At 42.1% G+C, this 25,389-nt stretch overlaps 1 protein-coding gene and 7 non-coding genes across 8 annotated transcripts in view; 6 read left to right on the forward strand and 2 right to left on the reverse strand.

The window, feature by feature from the left end:
* znf385c (zinc finger protein 385C) overlaps positions 1-23,659 on the reverse strand; it is a 78,762-nt gene extending 55,103 nt beyond the window's left edge. Inside the window, exons 1-2 of the mRNA XM_086056726.1 lie at positions 23,436-23,659; positions 1,080-1,370 (exon numbers count right to left, since the gene is read on the reverse strand). Of these exons, the coding sequence (XP_085912852.1) occupies positions 1,080-1,368 (289 nt within the window). The 5' untranslated portion in view covers positions 1,369-1,370; positions 23,436-23,659. The remainder of the gene's footprint in view (positions 1-1,079; positions 1,371-23,435) is intronic.
* trnai-uau (transfer RNA isoleucine (anticodon UAU)) lies at positions 12,302-12,395 on the forward strand. Its single transcript has 2 exons — positions 12,302-12,339; positions 12,360-12,395. It is a non-coding gene; the product is annotated as a tRNA-Ile (tRNA).
* Positions 12,508-12,601, forward strand: trnai-uau (transfer RNA isoleucine (anticodon UAU)). The gene is made up of 2 exons: positions 12,508-12,545; positions 12,566-12,601. It is a non-coding gene; the product is annotated as a tRNA-Ile (tRNA).
* trnai-aau (transfer RNA isoleucine (anticodon AAU)) lies at positions 12,714-12,797 on the forward strand. Its single transcript is given in 2 exon segments — positions 12,714-12,751; positions 12,762-12,797. It is a non-coding gene; the product is annotated as a tRNA-Ile (tRNA).
* trnai-uau (transfer RNA isoleucine (anticodon UAU)) lies at positions 12,910-13,003 on the forward strand. Its single transcript has 2 exons — positions 12,910-12,947; positions 12,968-13,003. It is a non-coding gene; the product is annotated as a tRNA-Ile (tRNA).
* On the forward strand, positions 13,113-13,206 carry trnai-uau (transfer RNA isoleucine (anticodon UAU)). Its single transcript has 2 exons — positions 13,113-13,150; positions 13,171-13,206. It is a non-coding gene; the product is annotated as a tRNA-Ile (tRNA).
* On the forward strand, positions 13,319-13,412 carry trnai-uau (transfer RNA isoleucine (anticodon UAU)). Its single transcript has 2 exons — positions 13,319-13,356; positions 13,377-13,412. It is a non-coding gene; the product is annotated as a tRNA-Ile (tRNA).
* On the reverse strand, positions 15,029-15,102 carry trnan-guu (transfer RNA asparagine (anticodon GUU)). The gene has a single exon. It is a non-coding gene; the product is annotated as a tRNA-Asn (tRNA).
* Positions 23,660-25,389: the final 1,730 nt, after the last annotated feature.

Below are 25,389 nucleotides of genomic sequence, written 5' to 3' on the forward strand. Positions count from 1 at the left end.
AGAGAGAATCTGCACACGGCATCAGTTCAGCACGGCTACATCGCACCACATGCACATTTACATCACCTGCAGCACTACTGCCCACGACGGAACGCTCGGCCGGCCGAGACGGACGGGCCCACGTCAATCCACTGTTTTAATATTTAACAGCAGAAGACAAGAGAACGCGTGGTTTACGGCGAATTGTCAAACGTCGCCAGCATAATCAATTACGAATGCTCAAAAATGTCTGGCATTTTTCAGTCACTCATGTATCTTGTGTACGTGGTTGTAATTTGGTGGTGATCAGATAGAGTCTAGCTCAACTTTGTCTTTGAAAGTACCCTGGAAATGGCCGCTCCAAAACCAAAATGGCTGAACATTGGCAGGCATGGATTGATGAGATTTTTTTTTATGAGATTATTCATGATAGGCATGCCTACTTAATTTCATGTTGCTCAGGGAAAACTGTCTTGGTGGCCTGAAAATTACGCAGTGTGTAATTTTAATGGCAATACATTTGAAGATGTCTTGAAAATGAGCCTAACATGGCCACTCCAAACCAAAATGGCCAAATTGACAATAAATTGACATTCCATGTCTTTATAATTGCTTTATGGTAAGTCATAAAAATTGGGTAGCCATCGGACAAAATGTCTAAATCAAGTTTGTCTTTTAAGAATAGAAATGGTCAAAATGAACCTAAAATTGATACTACAAATCAAAATGGCTGACTTCCTGTGTCTTTTCAGGCATGGTGTATTGGTGAGACTTTTTGTGGGTCTTCTCACGATTAACATGACTACCAAATCCCAGCGAGTGCTACCAAGCCAATTTTGCGGGGTTTCACATCCGCGATTCCTACCAAATTTTTCTACCAGATTAAAAATGTTCACTTCGCAGGAACACAACCATTAAATATAGGCTTCACTTAATTAGCGCCGCACTCGCTCGCACATGTATCCAATTTAATTTCTGTTGGACGAGCCATGCAAGCCCATTGAACATTTAGCTTTAAGAATGACATTTTGCCACAACAACAACCCCCCCCAAAAAAAACAGGCTTTGTTTGAAGCCTCCTCACCCCCGGGGCAGCCCACCTGTGTTGTTTGCCGCCTTGCTTCCTTGGCTGTTCTGCTTGAGCCTCCTCTGATGTGACTTGCCATTGTAGTGGATCTCCGCCTGCGCCGCCGAGTTGAGCTGGATGTTGCAAACGTCGCACATGGTGTAGATGCGCTGCTTGCGTTCCCTCTTGTGCCTGTGAGCGTGCCCTCGATGAGGCGGCCTGTCCACTATTGCCACCTGGCCGCAGTCCTCACCGTTCACGGGCACGTCGCACCGGTCCAGTTCGGAGCTCGGCAGGGCTGATTGGTTGAAGGGGCGCTTCATAGCTAGACGGGAAAGGCAAAAAATAGCAATTAGAACAGCAGATGGCGCTACGTTTTTCCTCATTGAAAGCATGCAGCAATACGGTGTGTACACCCGTTACAAATGTATGACGCTATAGATGCAATCTTACAAGAGTTTTTTTTTTTTTTTTTTTAAGATAAAAAATATAAACATTAATCGTATAATGCTATTACTTATATATAAATATTAATGACGTTAATCTTTTTCTAAAAAAAGATTTTTCTTCAAATAAGGCTTTTTCTCAAAAGAACTTATCTAAAAAAATATTTAATGTAATATGCACACAAACAAATTTGAACTAATGTATCCTTTAAATTAAGATTACGATGAGTATTATTCTTCATCTACAAGATGGCGCTACTTTTTCCCCATTCAAAGCACGCAGCAAAATATGGCACCTTTCAGTGTTTTCTGCTAGGATGCTGTGCAACGGAAATAAATAAAATAGCCTTTTCACCTAAAAGATCATGACTTTTACTAGTGGAAAACAAATAATAAATCATACATGATTTCACTTTTGTATTTTCTCCACCAGATACAGACACTCATTATACTACTTTCATGCCTATATTCTCTTCCACACAGTGTTGTTACAAGTTTGTTCGATAATAAAGAGTTATAATGAGCAAAATATCATTAAAAAGTGATACCGATATTTGAGGCTGTGTTCGACTGACTTGTTTATAATGGAAACGACATATATGTATCAGATTTTGACAGTGAACGTGATACTGGATCCCTGTGTGAAAAGATGCAATCTGAGCTGAAACTGATTCCCCAAGCTTGTCCATGTTCAACCTGACCCTTGTTCCCAAGGAGGCAGCATCACACAACGAGCAAAACAAACATGATGGACAACATGGAGTGGCAGTGCACCTGGCATACACCACAGGGGGGAGACAGAGAGCTTCAGTGGGACTCAGTGAGATCTGATGTGACCCCTCTTCATCCTTAAAAATACAGCACAGTACATAAGTGTATTGGGACTAAGGGCTCAAGTTCAACCTCTCATTGATTAATACACTGATTAAAGCAAATAAATTCAATTTCTATTGTGAGTGCCAAAAGGAAATTCTTTCCCTTGTTTTGTCTAATGTGCAAGTTGGCTGCACATGGAAAAAAATACAACTTTATTCTAATAACTTTTCATCGAGAATCTTTGTCTAAAAAAAATATATTATTCTTACTACTTTGTTCTGGATACAGTGCCTTTTTTCTTGAAAAAAAAAGATCTCAATTCATTATTAACATCATCAAAGCATATAATGATTTTTACTTCAATTTTTTTACTTTTTGTCCTCCCCAAAAAACATGACTTTATGTTCATAATATGATTTATGTGGTGAAACAAAGCAAAACAAAAACAAAAAACTAAAATCTGCACAAGCTGGAGGTTGTCTGGCCGTAAAGGAAGACTCTCCAGGTAAAAGAAAGAAAGAGTTTGTTTCACAAGTAGCTACTGTCACTACAAATAAATAAATGAGAAAGGTTGGCTCGGCAAAGGAGGGGGGAAAAAAAGGTCCCTGAAATACACCCGCTTCTGCATTTCTGAGTTATTTACGTAAATACCACAACCACACACACACACGCTCACGCTGAAAAAGACATTACAGCAGTGTCCATGAAAAGCCACTATTCACGTTGCCAATGTGCAAGCATTCAAGAGGCCCCATCAGACGTTTTGTGCAAAAGTTGCACCCTTGCGTCGAATGAAGAACATCGCTGTGGTCGTCAACCCCGCAAACCTATGTACACGCCCGACGGGCAACTTGGGCGAGATGCCCCGGAATTACAGCGGTTGTGGGTGGCGGGGTTGGAGCCACAAATGACGTAAAGAACATAATATATCGAAGAAATATAGTGCCTACTGAAACCATTCTTTCCGCCAATAAGAATCTACAATATATCATGCGTTTTATGTCTACTGGATGGCTTAATTCTTGGAAAAAACATGTTCTCCAAAAATATTTTCTTTTTTCTTTTTTTTATCTGATATTTTTTTTATTCTAACAAAAAAAATACTACATCATACTATTAAGAATTTTGCCTGAAAGAATGTTCATCTATATTGAAAATATATGTTTTTATCTTAAAAATAATACACCTTGATGCTTGGAAAATACATCTTCATTCCAAAACGATTATGACTTTTTCTCCCGGAGGAATTGAATTTCTTTAATGAATTAACTTCCATGTCAATACTCTTGTATTCTCTGAACACCTTCTCTCAATCCTTTGACTCGCCTGCATGTGACACCTCAGGAGGACGGCCAGCAGTTGTCAATGACTCAGCAAAGCTGTGCAAGAAAAAAACAAAACATTTACGATACGGCGTCTGCGGCCACCACATCCGAAAATACACCAGAACTTCCCCCGTTCTTCTTCCCCATCCAAGCAGCTGTAACCACGAGCCCACCTTGAAGAGCACCCCCGCCCATCTACTGCGCCTACACTTGGCACAGTGGGCGAGGGGCCCCCGGAATCACTCCAATCTGAACACACGATCAGCCAATTTTTTTAACGGGGTGGGATCATCTGCCAGCATGTTTTGAACCCCTGCTTTGATGCCAGCGTTCTTCTAAGTTACATTTTACCGACATTTTGAATGGGCATACAAGTGTAAAGTTAAGTGCGAATAGTTAGCAGTTAGCAAGCAGGAGCCTGATAACAATCCTGATGATTTGAATCAGTTGTGGGATACCGGCCCTGGAGGACCAGAGTTTGACACTTGTGGTTTAGATCCACACTAGGATGATTTCTCCTTTGGATAGGATCAGTTTGCCGCCAACAAGAACACACCTGGATGCTAGTGAACGCACACGCACGCACTGTGCACCGTGCCAGAGCAACACTACAAAGATAGAAGGCAAAAATAAAAGACATTAATACTGTAAAAGTGCCTTTTATTGACTCTCAGGCAAGGGGAGCACAATGTGGTCACAGTTGGATAGATTCTATCTATCTGCAGGCTCAGTGTAATTGTGCTTGTTAGGAAAATCACAGTGGTTATGTCACGACACAAAAGACATTATACGGACACCTTGCTGAGGACCGTTAGAGCTACATGGACTCCTCATACGTTGTTTACCTGTGCATGTATTGTTTTTTTTTTTTTAACACTTATATAAGATGTGAGTCGCATCGCCTGCGCATTCGTTAATAAGGTTTTATTGTTTTCATTGTTTCAATATTAGCATCAAGAATGTGAGCAGTTACTTGAAAACCAGCTCAAGAATGAGTCTTCAACAAATGTACGCGTTTTCGTAAAACACAAAAGGAAATTTGGTCTGAGAATCTGTTTATAAAATCGATTTGAGTCTACATTTTGCTTCTAAAGTCTAATTTCAAGATTTCGCAAAATGCAACAGGTACACCCCGTCTCGGCAAAGCACGCCGAGTGAGTTATTTGGGCGTCTATTGAAATGTTTTCTTTTTAAACATTGGCTGGCGTCAATGTAGAAATATACACTTGACAAATAGTTGGAAACTACTGAATTAAGAGTGTATATTATTACCCCACCCTCAATCGTGCCTCGTAAAGCGGCCTCGCTTTCATAATTGGCTTACCACCACCGCGCCCCTTCTTCCAGTGTGCCCCTTATTCATTTTTCAACCACCTACAAAAAAAATGAAGCCATCCCAGTTTTCTCTCTCATCAAACATTCTTTTGCCTTTAGCTAAAGTTAGCAGGAAAACAGAGTATGTTCAGATGGAACCACAAACTCCGACTAGGGAACTGCCCATGAGGAGTAACCACAGATATACAGGGAGGGGTTCCGTCCAACACTGGATATACTTAGAAAGGGGCAAACCCCCGGTATGACCACGCTCAGAAGTTTATTTTCTATTCTTCGGGCCCATTCTTGGGCTGATTGCATAAGCACCCGATCGCGTCTGTTCACGTCTGAACTGGTGACGTCCAAACAACTGCCGTGACTAAAAGATGCTTCAACCAATTATTATTCATCCCTGGCGACGGGTTAGCCGAAATGCCGGCGGTTTTCAAAGTCACGCCAGTGGTTTTTTTTTTTTTTGGCGTACGCTTGAAGTATTCCCTTCCAGACGCGGCATGAAGGACATCTGCCACCGGTGGCGTCAACACGGAGAAGCCGGAGGTGCAGTCGCAGTAATGCGGACTGACAAGCGCGGGCCTACCATTAACTCTTATTTTACAGCTTGTTTCTCGAAACATTCCAAAGCCATATAGCCTGTGAAGCGACAGCATTTTTGGAGATGATTGCAGGTCAATAAATCGAACGTGCCACAATGAATCAGCGACATCACAGTGTTTTCCGTCTGGATTCTCGCACACGAGGAAGTCCGAGTGCACTCGCCACCACAGAAGGCTCTAAATCGTCGCTGAAGTGTAAAAAAAAAAAAAAAGACGTACATTAAGTTCCTTGCAAACTCAAATTTGTATTTCATGTTTACAACAATACATTTTAGGTTCATCAAAGTGTGTATTTTGTTCATGTTTCCCAAAATGTTTACGACTATGTGATGGCTTGTTGATGACAAAATTCTCTTTCATGATTAATAAACAGGTAAATTAGTTTTTTTTTGATGACATTACACTTAGGCAAATGGGCAAATGTCCAATAACCGGGGAACTTGTTTGTGAAGGCAGGTGCCTTGCTCGAGTCTTAAAAGTCTAACTTGGGATCCTGCTGGCCACACACTCAACCACTCGACCACGACTGCTGCGGGTTTGCTGACGCTGTAAAACTCGATTTTATTGGCAGCCGGTGGTCTCAATGGCACAACTGTCCCAATAAAAGTAGATATAGAGGGATGCCTAAATGCTGCTTCAGCATTCAGTACAGGTGTAATTCCACTGTCTGTGTGAATGTGCGTATGGCTGCGTGCGCGTGTGTTTGTGGGGGGGCAGTCAATGTATTATTATCCCGGGATTAGCGATAGTGTCCATGTTGGCATGCGATCTGCCCTTTGCTATAATCTGTGCGCGCATCCGTCATTCCCAGTGCCAACACTTGTTATTCATGTTGCCAAGATACTCCACAAACAAGGACCAATAAAATTAGATAAAATTAGCAAGTGGGGGCACCACTGAAGGTTTCCCAATTGTCAATTCCCAATTGTCCTCAATGTTTACAGAAAGACATTCATGAGGTCTGTCCGGACTACCTTGTCGACGATAACTACAAAATAGCGCATGTTAGCTTCATTGACGACGGCAAATTGTCGTTCATTGCCACCTAAACTGACTTTAATGTTAGGTTCGGCCGTGTCAACAAAACATCGCTCCGTCCATTTCGACTTTAAACGTTACCCGTCAGCGCTCTTATGTGGAGTTCACACTTCCTAATGGAGCTGCAAATGGACCAGGTCAGTCTTGCGCCTGCCATGTCTTCCGCTTGCTCTGATTCTACTAGGGAATAACAGAAACGCGTATATTGGCGTCGCAAACATGCGCGGTAATGACGGTTTGATTCGAAATGTCAGAATAAGTGTTTTCGTGCACACCGATCGGATTAGAAATCAATATAAACCACCCCTCTTGTTCAGAATCAAATCTTGATTGGAACGGGCTTGATCGGGTCAGGAAATTCCGAATCTAGTGTGTACATGAAGCAATTTTATTCCGATCAGGCTTTTAATACGAATAAATGTGTCCATGTAAACGTAACCAGTGAATCATTTGTTACATTGATCAAAGAGCCTAAATTGTATTCTTTGTTGGGTCACACCCTCTCTTTAGATTGCGTTTTACAAAATATGTTATCTTTGATCGAAACACATTTGGCTGAGAGTCAATGTTTGGTAAAGGATGATTGGGAAACAAAGAAGCCTTTGAAAAAAAAAAAATGAAATAAGGCCGATCTTTCGTACATATTTTCAGCATAAAGGTGAGAAATGTATTCAAATCAGGTCGAGGCGCGTGCGTGCGCCTCCCTCCATGCCTTTGACTTTGCAATCAGAGCAGACCTGCACTCCGCTGAGCCTGGAGGAGGAGGCGGAGGATGGAAATGAATAAGTCCAAAAAGAAATTACAACATTATTTTGATGGTAAAATGTGATGAATAGTCATAAATCACACATGCGTAATGTCAGAACTCTGCTTGCAGATATGCGCTATCTGGGTCAGGAGCTGCATCTCACTAGTCACCGTGGGTCGCTCAGTGATGAATGGACTGCAGTTACACGCATACACACGCACGCACACCTGTGAGCTCACGCACACTTGATACCCCCTTCCAAACCTGTTAGGATAACATTACAAACCACGCTCGCGGTCACGTGCGCCGTATTTCCATATGTGTGTGCGCGTGTCACCCCCCCTCCCGTCCCGACCTCGCCGCTAATGCTGGCCCAGCTTCCCATTTTCTGTCATCACCCCAAAGAGATGAAGAACGAACCTATTAGCGGAGTTAAACTAGGCTAATTATGTAGCGCACTGTTAACACACACGAGGGGGGCGGAGCATGCCGTTTGTGTGCGTGTGTGTGCGCACGTGTGTTTTCCTCATTATGTTTTGCCTCCATTACAACCACCAAAGTCAAGTTGTAACTGAACTGTCATCCAGACAGCTAAGGGACCGACGGTCACTGCCTGGTTGCTACTTTTAAGTTCATTGACGACTGTAAATTGTGATCAGTGTTTATCAAAACACACACGTTAGGCCCGACGAACTTTCAGGCAATGTTTGGCAATATTTAAGCGGCCATGGCATAATACAGTACAGTATATGTGGAACCTCAAAATGTTTTTTCCAGATAAAATCATCAGGGGTCACAGGTTTTCCTTTAAATCGAGTTGATGAGTGCAAAGGCAAATCGCCAGGGATGCACGTACGTAGTAGGGATGTAACGATTTATCGAAAATCGATTTTATCTCGATAGAAAAGCTTAAAATATGCATCGATGTAAAAAAATGTAAAGAATCGATTCGCAACGCCATGTTAACAATGGCCGCTCCCTACTGTCTATGCTGTAAACAAACTGCATACGCACAGTGGGTAAATTACGTGACACTGGAACTGCCAAGATTAGATTACTAACACGACAACTTCAACGATCAAAATCGTCGACAGTCAATTTTAATAGCGGACGCGTCGTTTATTTATATATCTAATTATCTGACGCTGCGGTTTTCACTCGATAAGGCCTCGCGTGACCAAAACTTGGCCACTTGTAAAATCTCATGGCAGAACCCCGCACATTGCGCGAGTGTGCAGTGGAATGCCGCCACATCGCTCAGTGTGCGGCGGTTCTTACACTGTTGGCAGTGAGTCCATCTTGAGATTTGTGCCTTCCAAGCGGCAGTCGAGCAGAAGACGAACACCTCAGTGGGTCAGTGTGTTACACAATGAGCGGCTCATGTTGTTGTTGTTGTCGTTGTTGTGGCCCACTCCTAGAATAGAATAGTCACGCATACGCTAAGTGGACATATGACAAGTGTGAGTGTCACCGGATGTCATATCAGGACTATACTTAGACTGTGGTGTACAGCGTGTCTCAGGAGTCAGTCCTAAACGTGGATACTGAAGAGACAATCACAGATTTCGGGATTTGGACTAAAGGTGTAAAAGCAACAACTCTATTTAGGCAATCAGAGCCATGCTGAGGTAGTCATTTCAATTCTTTGCTGGAGCAACTTTATCTTGTCAAATCGCATGGGACTAGATAGATAACAAAAATATGTGGCTCCCAGACCATAAGTGGAACCAGTGTCTATTATGAATCAGATATTTCAAATTAGACATTACGATTATGGCGCTTCACAAAGTGATCGTAAAACGATGACGGCGAATAGGATGGCAAAGAAAAATGGCAGCCAAATGACAGAAAACGGCGTAGATAGAGGTACGTTGTTTTCACCAACCAACACAATACTGTACAAAATTTTCAGCCAGCAACGACCATTATCAGTCCCATCATCTCACTCAATTATCATCCCTGGTAAAAGAACGGCCATTATGACCAATTTTGTACACCACATGATAACGACGGCAGAAGTAGCCACGTTGAATTTCCCGCACATCAAATGGAGCGTCTTCTACATTGTGTACATATATATAAACGTAATTCTAACCGATCGGTGACAAGTAGAGGCTATAGCACAAAAACAACGGATGGAAATGAGATGTTATCATATGGCGATTCATTTGAAGCTTGTAGAGCAGGTCTTATAGGCTGAGCCACCTACAAGCTCCACAGGCGTAATCGGTTAGCTTGTGTGACTGCACACGGAAGACTAGCAACCTGACAGCAGTTCCCAAAAATGGGTGTCAAAATGCTAAGTCCGGTCGGAATGGCCACTTCAACCTGAATACAAAATTTTGAAATTTTGAATTTTGAAGAATTTGAAGAAAGATAATGCGTTCCAGAGAGGTTTTTTGTTTCAGAAATAATGGCCTTTTTAGGTTGTGAGATATTAACGAGTCCCCTAATGAGAAATGCCGAGTTGAGTTTGAGCCTCACCTGGAGCCTTTTTTTATTTACAATATCCTTTACCTGTGTTTGATTCATACTGTAAATCAATAGAATGCAGTGTGACTGAGCAGATCATTTAGCATTTGTGAACGTGTTTACAGTTTAATGTTATTTTGTCCAGTTTGAGGTCAAATAAGCACCTGAGGGCAGACTTTGTAAACAAAAAAAAAAAGAAAAAAACATCAGGAACCGACCTTGAGATGTATTGCGAGTAAATCTCTATGCTGTCAATCAAGAAAAAAAGAGATGAGGATGAGGAGTCTATCAACAAATAGAGATAGTGCAAAGGTTACACACACACACACATTTATCCAGTCTGTGACTTTCTCTGAGCGAAGGGCGGTGGATTAGTGAGAAGTACGGGCTTAGCGTGTAATTCAAAGCATTTTCCATGAGCGATTAACATGCCAGTCAATGGGGGGATGGGCACGGACCCCTGGTGCATGCCGTCGCTTTAGCATGACAGATCATTCAATACCCAGAAAGTCTGCAAGGAATGGTACCGTATTCTTGGGAAGTTTGTGTCTTCGACTATTCCTTGACACAGTGTCACTCTACAATTGTACACACACACACACACACACGTGCACCCACACACTGAAGAGATTAAGCAAGACATGAGTCATCTCTACGATTTTTGTCATTATTGCCGTCTGACAATGCGACAGAATCAGATCAAATCAACAAACGTCAGACATTCCCCGATGAGCGGCACTGTATTTTTAGGAGGCTATTATACGAAACGACTATATATACAGTACATAGCAGAGCGGCCTCGTGCGCTAAGATAGCATTTCATCTTCACAGCAGAGGCTTAGGGCTGCAGTTTAAAGGGGGCTAAAAGACCTCAGGCAGCTAATGGTCCTTCACACAAGCGGAGATCGAGACAATAATAAAGGTCAAAAGGCAAAGAAGCCGCAATAAGGCCGGGATTTGAAGGGTATGTGACGGCCGTAGCGACATGACAAGTTGAGCAAACACGTGGTGGGAAAAAAATGTGATTTTTTTTTAGAACATGTTGTAGAATCATCCATCCATCCATTACCTATACCGCTTATCCTCACAAGGGTCGCGGGCATGCTGGAGCCTATGCCAGCTGTCATCGGGCAGTAGGCGGGGGACACCCTGAACCGGTGTTGTAGAATTAGCGGTAACTTATTCAAAGGAGAGTGCACAGGCGGGGGTTTTCCTGCATAAAAAATTTGGAAGCAGCTCCCTGTAATTTCAGATTCTGACATCCTATTTTTTGTCTTTTTGTTTTTAAATCATTTTGCAATAAGATGTGTGCACCTTGGCCAACTGGGGGCAGTACAAGACAGACATATGGGTATACTGTACTGAAGGCTTAGCTCCTGTCCCTTCTTGGTATGGGAGTAACATCAGCCGTTCATTGCAGAGGATAGTGAATATATGCCGTAACCCTAACCCTATTAGAATTGTTAGCCAGTGTGCCTATGGAGTTTTCCATTGTATGTTGGCATTAAAGATAACAAAGGCTATGCGATTGTTTTATATACACATCATGTAACTCTCTTTTTCGTGTTTAGTTTGACACAAACACGCAAAAATACCAATAAGGAGTGGCCTATTATGAGAAAATAGAGGTGTGACCGCCACATTGTTGCAACCAAGGAAGTGCTAGCCTGCTTATTGACTGTCAGAACTGAGTACAGTAGATTGTTAAATTTTGTAAAACAACAATTTCCCCCGCACACAAAACCTCTCAAAAACATGTTCACACCTCCAAATGCAATCAGATAGTGAAGAACCAAAAGCAGACGTCCTCATTTAGCTTCATTACCCTCCCTTTAATGCCTTCACGCAGACACGCACATAATAATAGTCATTAACATCAAGTAAAAAATAAAAATAAAAAAAAGAACATTGGTGTTGGATGATGTCATTGTGTGAGAGTGGACATGAGGGACAGTGACCGTCCCTCCTGTTTGCTCTTGTTTTTTGAGCTTCATCCGAGCGTGCCAGGCCGGTCTGCTGTAATTTGAAGGTTGACTTGTTTAATGAGATGCCGCTACATTTGCATGCGTGCTGCTCACACCCACTGAGTCACAACACAAATTTGACAAACACACCATCCCAAAAAATATTAGTAGAACAGCAGCTCCAGTGGCCCAATTGGTTAGCGTATGATACTTTCAAGACAGTAGCCTGCATAGGGATCCAGAGGTTAAACTAGAAATCACCTCACTGACGCTAATGGCTTTTCTTGATCACACGGTTCTAAAACCTGTCCTCGCTGACACAAAAAAAAAATGTTAGAAACACAGCATCAGTGCCAGTGGCGCAATTGCTTAGCGCGCAGTACTTACAAGACAGTAACCTGCGGAGAGATGCCGAGGTTGTGAGTTTGAACCTCACCTGGAGCATTTCATCTTTAACTCAACTATTACCTCATTGACTGAATTCCCTTTTATCAAAACCATGTTCAGCTGCTACTATGAGCTCCAGTGGCGCAATCGGTTAGCGCGCGGTACTTATAAGACAGTAACCTGCGGAGAGATGCCGAGGTTGTGAGTTCGAACCTCACCTGGAGCATTACATCTTTAATTCAACCGAACAAGAAATTACTTCACTCACAGAAGGCAATTGTATCGAAACAAGCCTCGCTAACAAACACTCACAAAATAATGTTTGAACACAGTCGTGAGCTCCAGTGGCGCAATCGGTTAGCGCGCGGTACTTATAAGACAGTAACCTGCGGAGAGATGCCGAGGTTGTGAGTTCGAACCTCACCTGGAGCATTATATCTTTAATTCAACCGAACAAGAAATTACTTCACTCACAGAAGTTGTTTTTATCGAAACAAGCCTCGCTAACAAACACTCACAAAATAATGTTTGAACACAATCATGAGCTCCAGTGGCGCAATCGGTTAGCGCGTGGTGCTAATAAGACGAAGAGATGCCGAGGTTGTGAGTTCAAACCTCACCTGGAGCATTACATCTTTAATTCAACCGAACAAGAAATTACTTCACTCACAGAAGTCAATTGTATCGAAACAAGCCTCGCTAACAAACACTCACAAAATAATGTTTGAACACAATCGTGAGCTCCAGTGGCGCAATCGGTTAGCGCGCGGTACTTATAAGACAGTAACCTGCGAAGAGATGCCGAGGTTGTGAGTTCAAACCTCACCTGGAGCATTACGTCTTTAATTCAACCGAACAAGAAATTACTTCACTCACAGTTGATTTTATCGAAACAATCCTCGCTAACAAACACTCACAAAATAATGTTTGAACACAACCATGAGCTCCAGTGGCGCAATCGGTTAGCGCGCGGTACTTATAAGACAGTAACCTGCGAAGAGATGCCGAGGTTGTGAGTTCAAACCTCACCTGGAGCATTACATCTTTAATTCAACCGAACAAGAAATTACTTCACTCACAGAAGTCAATTGTATCGAAACAATCCTCGCTAACAAACACTCACAAAATAATGTTTGAACACAATCATGAGCTCCAGTGGCGCAATCGGTTAGCGCGCGGTACTTATAAGACAGTAACCTGCGAAGAGATGCTGAGGTTGTGAGTTCAAACCTCACCTGGAGCATTACATTTTTAATTCAACCGAACAAGAAATTACTTCACTCACAGAAGTGAATTTTATCGAAACAATCCTCGCTAACAAACACTCACAAAATAATGTTTGGACATATTCACAAGCTCCAGTGGCACAATCGGTTAGCGCGTGGTACTTGTAAGACAGTAACGTGCAGAGTGATCATGATTTGTGCATTGCAAATGCATTGATTTATCCATGCCACAAATATTTTGCCGAGCTGGCTTACAGTCCTACAAGAGTACAAGAGAAAAGAATATGAAAGACCTGAAGTGGGGTGTGTGGGGCGTTACTTTTGAGCCATGAAGTTTGACAACCCATTTTATGATGTTAATTTGTTGAATATTAAAGATGTTAATTCATTGAGGATTGCACGTTAAATGCATGGTTTGACAAAAAGGCTCATTTTTTTCCAAGCGGAAACACAATATCATACTGCATATTTACGTACATGTAGCGCAACTTCGTGCTCTCCCATTATTTAGTATAATGTATATGCTCAACAAAACATGCAGGTTCTAATAGCTTTTGGTGCATGGTAATGAAACATCTTAGCAATGAAATTGCACCTTGTCCTCCATCGCTCCCTCGTTCACCTTATTTCCTCTTCTAATGGAAGAGAAGAGGCAGGGAGAGAGTGAAAGAAACATAAAGGAGGCTGTAATATAATGGTGTGTGTTGACATGGAACGCTTTAGCATTAAAATAGTAAACGACGCATGTTAGTATAAGTGAGTCATTTGTGCGCTCAGAGTGTGTTGTTTAAAAGTGAGGCAACGCTGTTGTGATTCACTGCGGCGCCATCAACCTCCTCCTCTTTTGACTCATCCAATTTGCAACTCCTGCATGTGTACTTTTGTGCGTGTGTTTTCGCTAGTGGGTAGCAATCAAGGGCCTACACGTCCTCACCATGACAACACTGACAGACTTTCACTTTCTGAGGGTTCTGTACTACATACCGTATGACCACCAAAAACTAATAAAAACAACGTTTACTCTTTGTATTACCCTTTGTATTATTTTATTCTCGTAATATTACACCATTTGGGAGAATCAACACATTTATTCTCTAAAACAATAGGACTATACATAAAAAAAAATGCCTTTTGTCCTAAAAAAAAATTGTTTTATTCATGCAGGGATCTTTGATCTATGATATGGCACAATCAAGTCCAAACTTTTAAATAGCCCAAAGCTAACAGGAGTAATTGGTTTATTTTAAACTGGTTTATTTTATTGTCACGCCAGTCCCCATATGTATGTTAGTATGTATGTACTTTTTTAAATGATATAATAATTGATTGCACTATTTTGTGGACCCCAAAGCTATGGCTTGTGGACGTCCGGGGACCTCAGGTTGAAAACCATTGTGTCAAGCAAAGGTGAATTCTACTCATACACAGTAAACAGAGTGGTTAATAATGTCTGAGACTCTAAATAGAGAAAATGATTACAGTTTGAAATAGTTGCTCTTACCGTGGATTTAAAACATATGTTAGGCATGTAAATGGTTAACAAACACGTTTTGGTGAGGAACACAATCGCCACAAAGCCACTGCGAATTATATTTGTGTTGTAACGTACTCATTGAAGGCACAAAAGCTCCATCGTCCCTGGGTGGGCTCGAACCACCAACCTTTCGGTTAACAGCCGAACGCGCTAACCGATTGCGCCACAGAGACAGCTGCGCAAGCCTGACTCAAACAGATCTATATTGATCGTAATGCAAGTACTATTACGGATCTCTACTACAGAAATCGAATTATATATTTATCTCTCGATACAATCCAAGAATGATGAGCTTACTTGATTCTACAATCTTACATTACTTTATTTGAAATATTTAAAACAACTGTGTGAATGCTATTTTTTTTTCCTTTTTTTCTTTATGCTTTCTGTCATCATGCACCTTTTCTATTATGCTGATTTTTAATTGAATTTCCCTGGTGATGGGAGTCTTGTACTTTCATACACATTTTTTTGGAGTGCCCCTTTAAAATGTTCTACACTTCTGCTTTTAATTGGGATTGATGTGTCAATGAAGTCATTGATGTGTGCCAAGGACACACACCGAGCTGGCTAACAATTAACAACGTGGCTTAATGGGCCCGTGTCGCTGCTATTCCGAGCTTGCGTGGCGGGAGAACGCCACGTGTCTATAAGAGGCAAAGCGGAGCGCTCCAGTGAAGTGGGCCAAGGTCACAAGCGCCGCTTCATTTTCAGGCGTTGGCGCTCCGTGTCGCACCGACACTCCACGGGCATTAGCATAAACGTCGGCCTGGGAGGAAGCTTTTAGAGAGGCAAAAAGTGGTCGTCAAGGATGTGTAGTCGTTTATGTAATAAGTCTCCCGGGCGTGGAAGAGAGGCGGGCTGCTCAAGTGCCCTCAGCGCTCATTACCGAGCCTGGTAAAAGGCCTCAGCGCACTTCAAACAGTATAGTATAAATAAAAAGATAAATACAAAAGAAAAAAAAAAGACACCGTTATGGAGGTACATTTACACAACAAGCATCCAGTGTTTTTGAAATCTGCTTGTTGACAAAAACTGAAAAGTTGTAATGAGCATGCCAGGCCATTAGTTGGCGATGTCACTTTGCAGAGAATGACCCAAAATGTCAACACACTGTTCAATATGTGAGATATCTCAAGTTCTCAGTCATTTGTTTATGAGCATCTTTTTTAAATTGCTGTCTGTAAGCAGGCCTTGAAAACACATAATACGGGCCCACATTAGATGCAGTGGGGAAAAAAAAAAAGTTTTATTTGACTTAATTCAGCATCGCCCTTCTGTCTAGTGAACCAGCACATATTCATGTTTTGGCAAAAACAAGGTCAGAGCAATAAAGGTTTTGCTTTAACATCATCTGGTGCCATCTTAGTGCCAAAGAAACAGTTTGAAGTGGGTTGAGGAGCTTCATTTAGACAAATGTAGTCCTCTTCTGCCCTCTGATGGATTCTAAAGGTAATTCTTTCTTTTTTCGCTATATGCAGCAGGCCTGAGTCTGCATTTCACCTCTGAAAGAGGAGACGGAAGGGAGAAACACCCAGAAACAAACAAGAACCGAAAGAGGCTGCAGTAAAGCCCTGGAAAAATATTTCAAATGAAGAATGCAAAAGTCTGGTGAAGGCCCAGGGTTGATGCAGTTACGGGGAAAAAAGGTTATGCCACCAAATATTAAACCTTAATACATTATTTCTATTATTATTAAGTCAATTGAATAATGTCCACTCCAATACTTTTTCTCACTTCAAAAGTGGGTGGGATCAGAAAAAAAAAAAAAAAAGCTCTGTGCACATCAAGATGTAAATACCATGAAATAAAAAAGTGAAATTCACAACTTTTGTGTGACATTCATCTTTTGATCAGAAACCCAAATGTCATCAGTATACAACAAAAAAGGAATAGACCTTGTCACGCCACAACTTTTGGAGTGGACTGTGACTGCGGGTTTCAAATGGTCCCGTCTAAAGGGCCCCTTCAGGCTCGCTGGATCGACTCGGTCCTCTGAGATCGCAGTCCGCAGGCAAGAAAACAGGAGGCTGTCTAAATCAGGCTCTGCTCGCGGTATCAAAGGTGAGTGTGTGTATGTAAGAGGGGACATATGGGAGAGTTGGGGGTGAGGGGGGTGGGGGCTAAACGTGTGGCGGAGGAGGAGGAAGTTAAACAGCAACACACAGAGCGCCAATGTACGGCCTTCAAGGCTAGTACTGTGCCTCGTGGGGGCCACAAGGCGGCCCTCTGTGTGTTTTGGAAGGAGGGCGGTGCAATCAGGGACCACAGAGACCCTCGATCGGGGGACGAGTAGACTGTAAAGTGGTCAGCTTGTCCAACTGTGACTGAGCACAGTGTTAAAGGAACAGGCTATAAAATGAGCTGAAAGTTTTGAAATTGGTGGAAAATTGACTTTCTATCCTCTATTTGATTAAATGAGTTCATTCATAATAATTTCTAGATCAATTTTAAAAATAAGAAAAATTTTATTATTAAAATGGAATGTTCTGAATACAACATTTTTGTAAATGTTAGTAAAACAGCCATTTAAAAATACATAATTGGCCAATTAACTCATATTAGCAGCGTTTAGAGCATTTTGATGCCTCTTTCAAGACCCACAGAATATTGTGTTCTGTGACAACAAACACTGAACCTAGCAAAAAGAAATTGTAGACTCTCTGCTTTTACGAGAAAAAAACCAAGTTTTTTCTATTCTTTAGTAATTAGCAGTAGAACATTTTTGTTTTCACCAACAAGACCGGTTTCTGCTCAAAAAGCAGAGAAAACTAGCATTTTTGAAAAGACAAATGACAATATTCAGTACAGTGCACTATAGTCTAAAGTACGCGATACCTTCAAATTAGGCTGGTATCGGCCTGATACCGATTGCTGGTATCGGTGCCCGCCAATCCCGAGTCATGATTACTTGATTTATACATTTGTCGATGGCAGTGAACACAGTAGTTGGATTCCATTTGACAAATATAAAAGTTCAGGTAATGAATGAGATAAGTACATTAATGGTAAAAAAAAAAAAATACAATTAAAAACAAGCATGAATTATTAATTGAATATTTCATACAAATTCTCCTCAGGAAAAAAGTTGCATCCATTTCATTTTTTTGTGCACGCTGTCAACGTGACAGCGACACTGCTACCGCTGTTAACCTCATCCTCGGCTCTTTTGTCAGCACAAAAAGCCACGGGAGGCAAAAAAAAAATAAATAAAAAAAACAGTGAAGGATGGTCTTTTTCCCGGGGGGGGACAACAATTTATGGTTCAATTACGCCGCGTGTCAGGACGCCATGAGCTCGTGATGACTGCGCTCGAGCTCGGGGGGAGATCAAGTCAACACGCTAACTAATGTAGCGCCAAGGGCGGTCGCTTCATTCAACGCCAAAATGGTGAAGTCAACTTATGAATGCAAGACCGGGAACCCAATCCACTCTACTATTACACACAAACGAAGAAATATGTCACATTTAAGTGACTCAATAAGGTGCAGTATTATGAGTAATTTTTGCAGAGGATAAATAAATGCCAGAATGTTTTTATATTGTCTGCCTGTGTCTGTGTCTTTTTACTGTTATATGGATCTCAAAGTTGGTACTGTTTTTAATAGTGTCTTGTTGTACTTGTTTAACTTAAGATTGCTGAAGAGCTAAGAAATCGAGCTAAAACAGCCATCTTTCTTCCTTTGCGCCTTCTCAGCGTGAGGAAGGCGATACAAAGCCATCCAAGGGCGCACGATTGTTCCGAGGGAATACGGGCGACTGAGTGAGCCGCCACGCCAATAGCGACTTAGCTAGTGGCCTAGCTGAAGCGGCGATGGTAACGCTCGCGTCAATGTCCAATGTCCATACCGCGCGGCACGCTCGACGACGAGCTACGACGACAGCGAGCCCTCGCCGCAGTTTGGGCGCCGTTCCAGGCAAATCAATGCGGCCATGGAGGTGGCGGACGGCGAGCAGCTGGATGCCTTTCAACACCATCTCTCAGCGCCTGTAAAGACTCGGGTAGATAGATAGTATCTGTTGCTGTGGTATGAGTGTGCCAGTTGTTTTTGTTTTGATCATTTTTCTTTGTTGGGCGGCGTGTCGTGAAGTTTACGTTCTCCACGCCGATTGGCTGTCGCCGACGAGAGACGGGCCGGGACCGCGTGGGTCGTTGTAAATACGCAGGTGGGAACTCTGTGGCGGTTAGACGATGCCCAGCTCTGCGTATCACTCGCTAATAATCGATTTTAATACTTTTGGAGCACTTTAGGAATGATCACTCTTGACTCCGGTTGACTAAGAGTGCATTTGTGAACTTTCTTAAAGCTTTCCATTTATTTTGAGTGCGTGTTGTCGTTGCCCACGGCATAGCACAGTGAAGCTGTGTTGAACACTCGGCAGCATAAACGCTTCACTGTGCGTGTGTTTACTTAAGCGTACACACTGAGGCTACTGTGTATGTGCAGGTAGCGAGGTGTGCCGTTTAGAATGACTTCATTGAAGGCAAACAGGCGATGGTACGCTGACGTCGGCTCCAATGGCAGGTAAAGTATGTGATGGTTTTGGGTGGTTTGTTTACATAACAATGGGGTTTTGTAGGCGGGAAAAAAAAGCAAATATTTGTGTTGTATGGCAAGGCTTTGCTCTTCGCCACCATTCTTCGCCAATGTTTTGCAATTTAGCGGAATCCATCTGTCTTGTGTATGATGTTTGACAAATCTCTTGGAGGAGTGAGTCTTTGAAGGGCCTTTGGAAATGGCCACTTCAAACCAAAATGGCTGACTTTCTGTTTCTTTTCCGTCACGGCTTCTTGAGACTTTTTTGTAGATTGACTCATGATAGAGGAGCCTCCCAAAGGTTGCCACTCGGAATGTTCGATACCATTTTTTTTTTTTTTCAGTACGAGTATTTATTCTGAGAATTCACTGATACCTCTATTACTTTTGATATATAAAATTGATTTATAAAAATGACATCTCAACTGCTCACAATGACCACTCATGGCTCAGGTTCAGAAAACAGGTCAGCCGTGATTGGTCGTTGTGATGTCATTTTCAGTCAACAGAAGACAAAATGGCCGCCCCCAGAGATGCCTAAAAACGAGTGGATTTTGCTGCTTATCTTATATTCCACAAACACAAAATTAATCAGAATGCCGCGTTTCAACTGGTGGGCCTGCTGGGAACTTATTCTTGAAAAAAAAATGTTTGGGTTGACTTCCGCTTGAAGTATCGGTGGTTGGTATCGGCAACCTCCACATATACCGATACCTTAAAATAAGTTTGGTATGGGCACAGATACCAGGTATCAATTCTCTTCTCAGCATTTTTATTGTCCGTCAGTTCATTGTATCCTTATATTAGAATTACAAGCAAAATGTGTTATTCCTCAAAACTACAAAGTCAAATTTGAGCGTGGCGTCCCCCAGGGCAAGCTGTATTACTGATGCAGCTCCCCACTGAGTAGCGTGGCAGCTTCTGTTGGGTCTTTCCCTGGGCGGAAAGCTTCCTTTGGGGCATGCCAGTCAACCAGGCAGGAGGGGGCTTGCGATGGTGGTATAGGGCACCCTGAGGCAGGCTTCGTGCAGCTGTCAAAGTCCCTTTCTGCACTTCGTCCGTTTTTTTAATTCCACCCCCATCTTCCTACATCCAGCCTTGCATGAGGCAGAAGCACAGGCTAGTGAAGGGGACAAGGGCATGAAGGGGAATGGAAAAAAAAAATCCAATTGCGTTCCACCTCGAGTGGAAACTGAAGTTTTCGTCACTAATTAAGTTTTCTTACAGTCATGAGTGCTAAATAATATGTAGCAATGAATCTGGAAACTTCATTAACGGTAATACCTTTGACACACTTTCTATTGTTCCCATATTACGTTTGTTTAAAGCTCTAAGCCAAATATACAAGTGGCTCTTTTGCACCCATGACGGCACCACGTTGTCCTCCAGCTAATTGGGAATTAAGTGTGTGTTTGCACTGGCAGGTCAGCAAGCCGCCAGCAATGTCTTAGCCGCCGCGGCGTTTAACTTTTCGTAGATTCCCAGCGAAGGTCGCTAATGGTTTTTCAAGAGAGGTCAGCTGACATTTGGACGTCCATCTTCTCGGTGTGGGCAGGCTTAAAGCTTCGGGGTTTGGCGGTCACCTTGGCTCAGCGGGTGACGCGAGCGAAGATGGCGACCGTATGGAAACGGACGGAAGGTCAAAACAAAATGGGTGGAGGGCACGGCAGGAAATAATGAGGCGAGATAGAAGCGTCAAAGGAGAAAAAGACTACAGAAGATGAATTCACGTTTCATCAACACTCCATACAATCCAGAAGACATATTTATGACTTTTCAGAGTCCAGACATTACATCCCAGCTACTTTTTTTTTTTATTCAAGGTATAGGAGCAAAGGAGAAAGCTTAATGAGTATGCAGTGTTTAATTGGGTTTCTTTTTAATTGGGTTTTCTTTTCTCCACTTTTTGGAACTGGCGATTTTGGTGAAACTAACCCATGTTCTAGTGAAGGAAGAGCATCTACTCTATCTTTTGTAAGGTTCAATTCTTATATTGTCACAGAAGACAGTATTCTCTAGAAAGAGCAGTCAAAATGCTTTAAACGGGCCGGCATAACACAAAACTCCTAAATAAGCATCTAGATGCTGACTCTCTTCTTTATTTTCTTTCATTAGGAGTGAAAAATCAGGATAAGTCTTTCCATGCAGGTCAGATAATGGTATCGGTCCCAATGGAGATGATTAAAAGTCAGTATTTTGGAGGGAAATTATGTCATTTGAATGTCACTGCATGATAAAATGTCAATGCAGCATTGCCAAATCAGACACACAGACTCACACATACACATATATAAAAGTCGCCATTAGTGCCGTAATAGATATGCACAAGGCGGGTATATTTCAATACTTTAAGGTCACTATTGCACCAGTTTTACTGCAAAATGGTTTAAATTGGTCAGATGTCGTTATTGAGTCACTTATTTGTGGTGTAGTGGTGGAGACTATAGAGTGAATTGCAATACAATACTGATATTTTGCAACTATGACATCACAACGATGAGGAGATAATCAATATATCAGAAAAAAAAAAAGATAGATCTCTACCACACTAACAAATTTGCATGTTTGTGACTACTAGACAGAAAAGCTAAATCCTGTCATGTGCAACGACTGAGAACTATGCAGTAATCAATTATGGAGATACAGCGTTGAATTGTTTTTCACCATTTCAGTTTCCTGATTTTTGGGGCGTGGCTAAAACGCGGCCGGTGAATCAATTCATCATCCATCAGGAGTTGCCCCTGCTCAGCTAGATAATAACTTGAGCACCTTCGGTTATCCAGTGTAATTGCGGTTAGCTGGTTAGCTAGCTAGACCACGAAAATGCATCTTGCCTTCAGATAGACTGCTGGCGTTGCTGCATTAGAGGATGTCATGTCAGGCTGGTGAAGTGGTATCAGTGCGTAGTATCAGTGCGTTTTTATCAGGGCAAGTATTCTACAAACGGCATCAATGTTCCGTGACAGTGCTCCACCAATAAAAAGGGTTTAAATTAACACAAAATTGTGTCATTTGTCTTTTACTTACTAATCAGCAGTTAAAAACACTGCTGAAATTTACATTTAGACCACCTTATGAGTGTATGAGCTGCCACTATAAATACTGTTGTTGCAGAAAATACAGGAGCAATATTTTGGTTGACGACTCATTAAATGTGCGATTAATTTCCTCATGTATGTTGCCAATGGCTATCAAGTTTTGTTTTTTTAGGCACACGCAATCCAGTATCATGTTTATCTGTCGTCAAGCGCCTAAATTTGAAACACCTGAACACCATCCTTGTATGCTCAAACTTGTAAAGCTTAACTCACAACCATTTTTTCTCAAGTATGTAATTTGTCAGTTACCTGTATTATTGATTATAAGACACAAAATGACACGCTTTACATACGAAATGAAAACACAAAATATTCTTAACAGTTAAAAACCTGGGCTACATTAATATTGGTGAACTGAAATTGGCATGAATTCACCTTATGTTTGTTTGAACAGACACTTTAATTGCTGCTCATACACAAAAAGCGGTGCAATCACAAGATACTCTATTAGGGGACAATTTATGGATTGTGACATTGGAACTTCGTAACAACAATTGAAGTAAAAAGCATATGAACGCATTGCTCTCATCCTCTCTTTCCTTATACATCACATACTGTACATCTAACATTAGTAAACTATCACTAATTGCCAAATAACACACAAAATGGAGGACATTTTCTCAATTTTGTGTCCAACGTAAAGGCGTTATAATGCTAATGATGAATTGTGTTGCCGAGCAAGTGCCATCCAAACTGTCTCAATTTACAACCCCTGAACATAACATAAACCACCGGTCATTCAAACTTTTGCTCAGCGTTCTTTCATAAATATATTCTTGACATCTTTTTCGGAACTTTCTCTGACAATTTGGCACAAAGTTTCACTTCCTGGTCGAAATGCGGCGCTAAAAAAAACTCAATTAAACTTACCAACACGTTTCAGGTGTCCGCACCTGAAGCTCTAGCCCAGCAACAGCCGAACCGACACCGACACCGACACAACACGGGAACGGAACGTCTTGTCGAACCGGGGACCGGCTTCTGTACTATCCTTCCCCGGTCCGTTGCTCGTCAGTGATGCCAAAGAGGCGGCGGACAAAGTAGAGCGGTAAACACTGACCGCCCGAAAGAAGTGAACAGGGCCATGGCATCATCCCGTGCGGCGGCGGCGTGGTTAAGCTCGCATAATGTTGGATGCCTGAGAGTTGGGACCGGAAATTGCCTTTCAAAATGAGAGCACATAAGTGTCAAGCCAAAAGATGGGAAATGTCGTCAGACAAGAATAAGGTTGATACTACGCGTTTGCTCACCCGCATAGTCATTTGAGAGCTAAATTTGACACGAAAATGTGTTTTACACAAAGGTGATATATTGTTTTACAACTCGGCTGGCAAATGTGCTATTTTATCTTGAAATGTAAATCCAGAAGTGAGGGTCGCCAAATTAGTAATTGTCAAATAGATCATTTGTCAAACTGATTGTCTGGCACTCAATTAAAGAACCTAAATGTCGGGTCTATTGGCCTAATTTGTGATATCAACATTAATGTTTTGTTTTGTTTTGTTTGCGCTATACAATGGCCGACTGATTAGGTAGCTCACCCCCTCACTGTTCAGAAGTTCTGGCTTCAAACCCAACTTCCATCATTCTTGTGTGGAGTTACCATGGTCTCCCTGTACCTGGGTGGGTTTTCTCCGGAAAGTCAGATTTCCTCCCACATTCCAAAGTCATGTATGGTAGGTTAACTGGATACTCTAAATTCTCCATAGGTGTGATTGATTGTTTGTCTATATGTGCCTTGCGATTGACTGGCGACCAGTTCAGGGTGTACCATGCCTCTCGCCCAAAGTCAGCTGGGATATGCTCTGGCATACCCGCAACCCTGGTGAGATTCAGCAGTATAAAGAATGGATGGCTGGATGGATTTTTTTTTCACTTTGTTGATTGTGCACCAAAATGAGTTACAGTATTGTGTTCCCCAGAGTGTCCTGAGAGGACCATTATTTGTTTGTTTTCCTCTTATCTTTGGCCACAATTGCAGAATCTAAAAACTAATTTAACGCTGACCGTGTGAAAATTATGATACGGACGCTGTGATACCGTAATACTGCACGTCTTGTTTGGTCACAGCATGTGTTGCAATAAACAAAAAAGCCAAACAGACCTGAATATAGAGTGGCTAGCCCCCTGCGGGAGGTATACATGGACTACATTGTCAGACACGAGAGGCGATGACTACTTTTTGGCCTTGCTCTAGTCCTCCTTGGTGCAAAATGCGCTGGCCTTCCGACAAGAAGGCATCGTAAAAATAGAATGCGGGGTCCTGAAACATAAAACCCCCTACTCCTCACCACGTTAAACGTTCTAAAAGAATCAATGTTGATAACTCAACATGCTAACGATCTTGTATTTGCATGTTATTTTATTAACATGCCCTGGTTCACGTGGAGAGACTAAAGGTCAGGACGTGAAAGCCTGGCAGGAGGTACAGTATCTGAGGCCGGGCGCACCTGCCCGCTGACGGGTTCTGTGGGTGCCCTTTGGGTGCTGACAGCTCTGCTTATAGATGCCAAGACGGCACAGTGTACACCACCCGTCATCACTAATTCAGGCACTCACAACTGTGCAGTGCAAGAACATCATTTGTTTTGATGGATAGTCATTATTATTTACTTACTACTACTATTAAAACTATTCATTTTCAATGGTATTTTATCAGCAAGCCGACCAGTCAAAAAGTCGGATTTATCTGTACTGTGGTAAAACAATAGCTCTAGTAATTTTTAATAATACCAGACAGAGCTACTACATGTTTCCCTAACGGCAAATTGAATGCAAGGTACCTGTGTACATTATTGTGCTGTTAGGCACATAAGCAGGCACA

The sequence above is a fragment of the Filicampus tigris genome, chromosome 16 (assembly GCF_054856515.1).
Source record: "Filicampus tigris isolate MCC_2025a chromosome 16, RoL_Ftig_1.0, whole genome shotgun sequence".
In the NCBI taxonomy this organism is placed as follows: Eukaryota; Metazoa; Chordata; class Actinopteri; order Syngnathiformes; family Syngnathidae; genus Filicampus; species Filicampus tigris.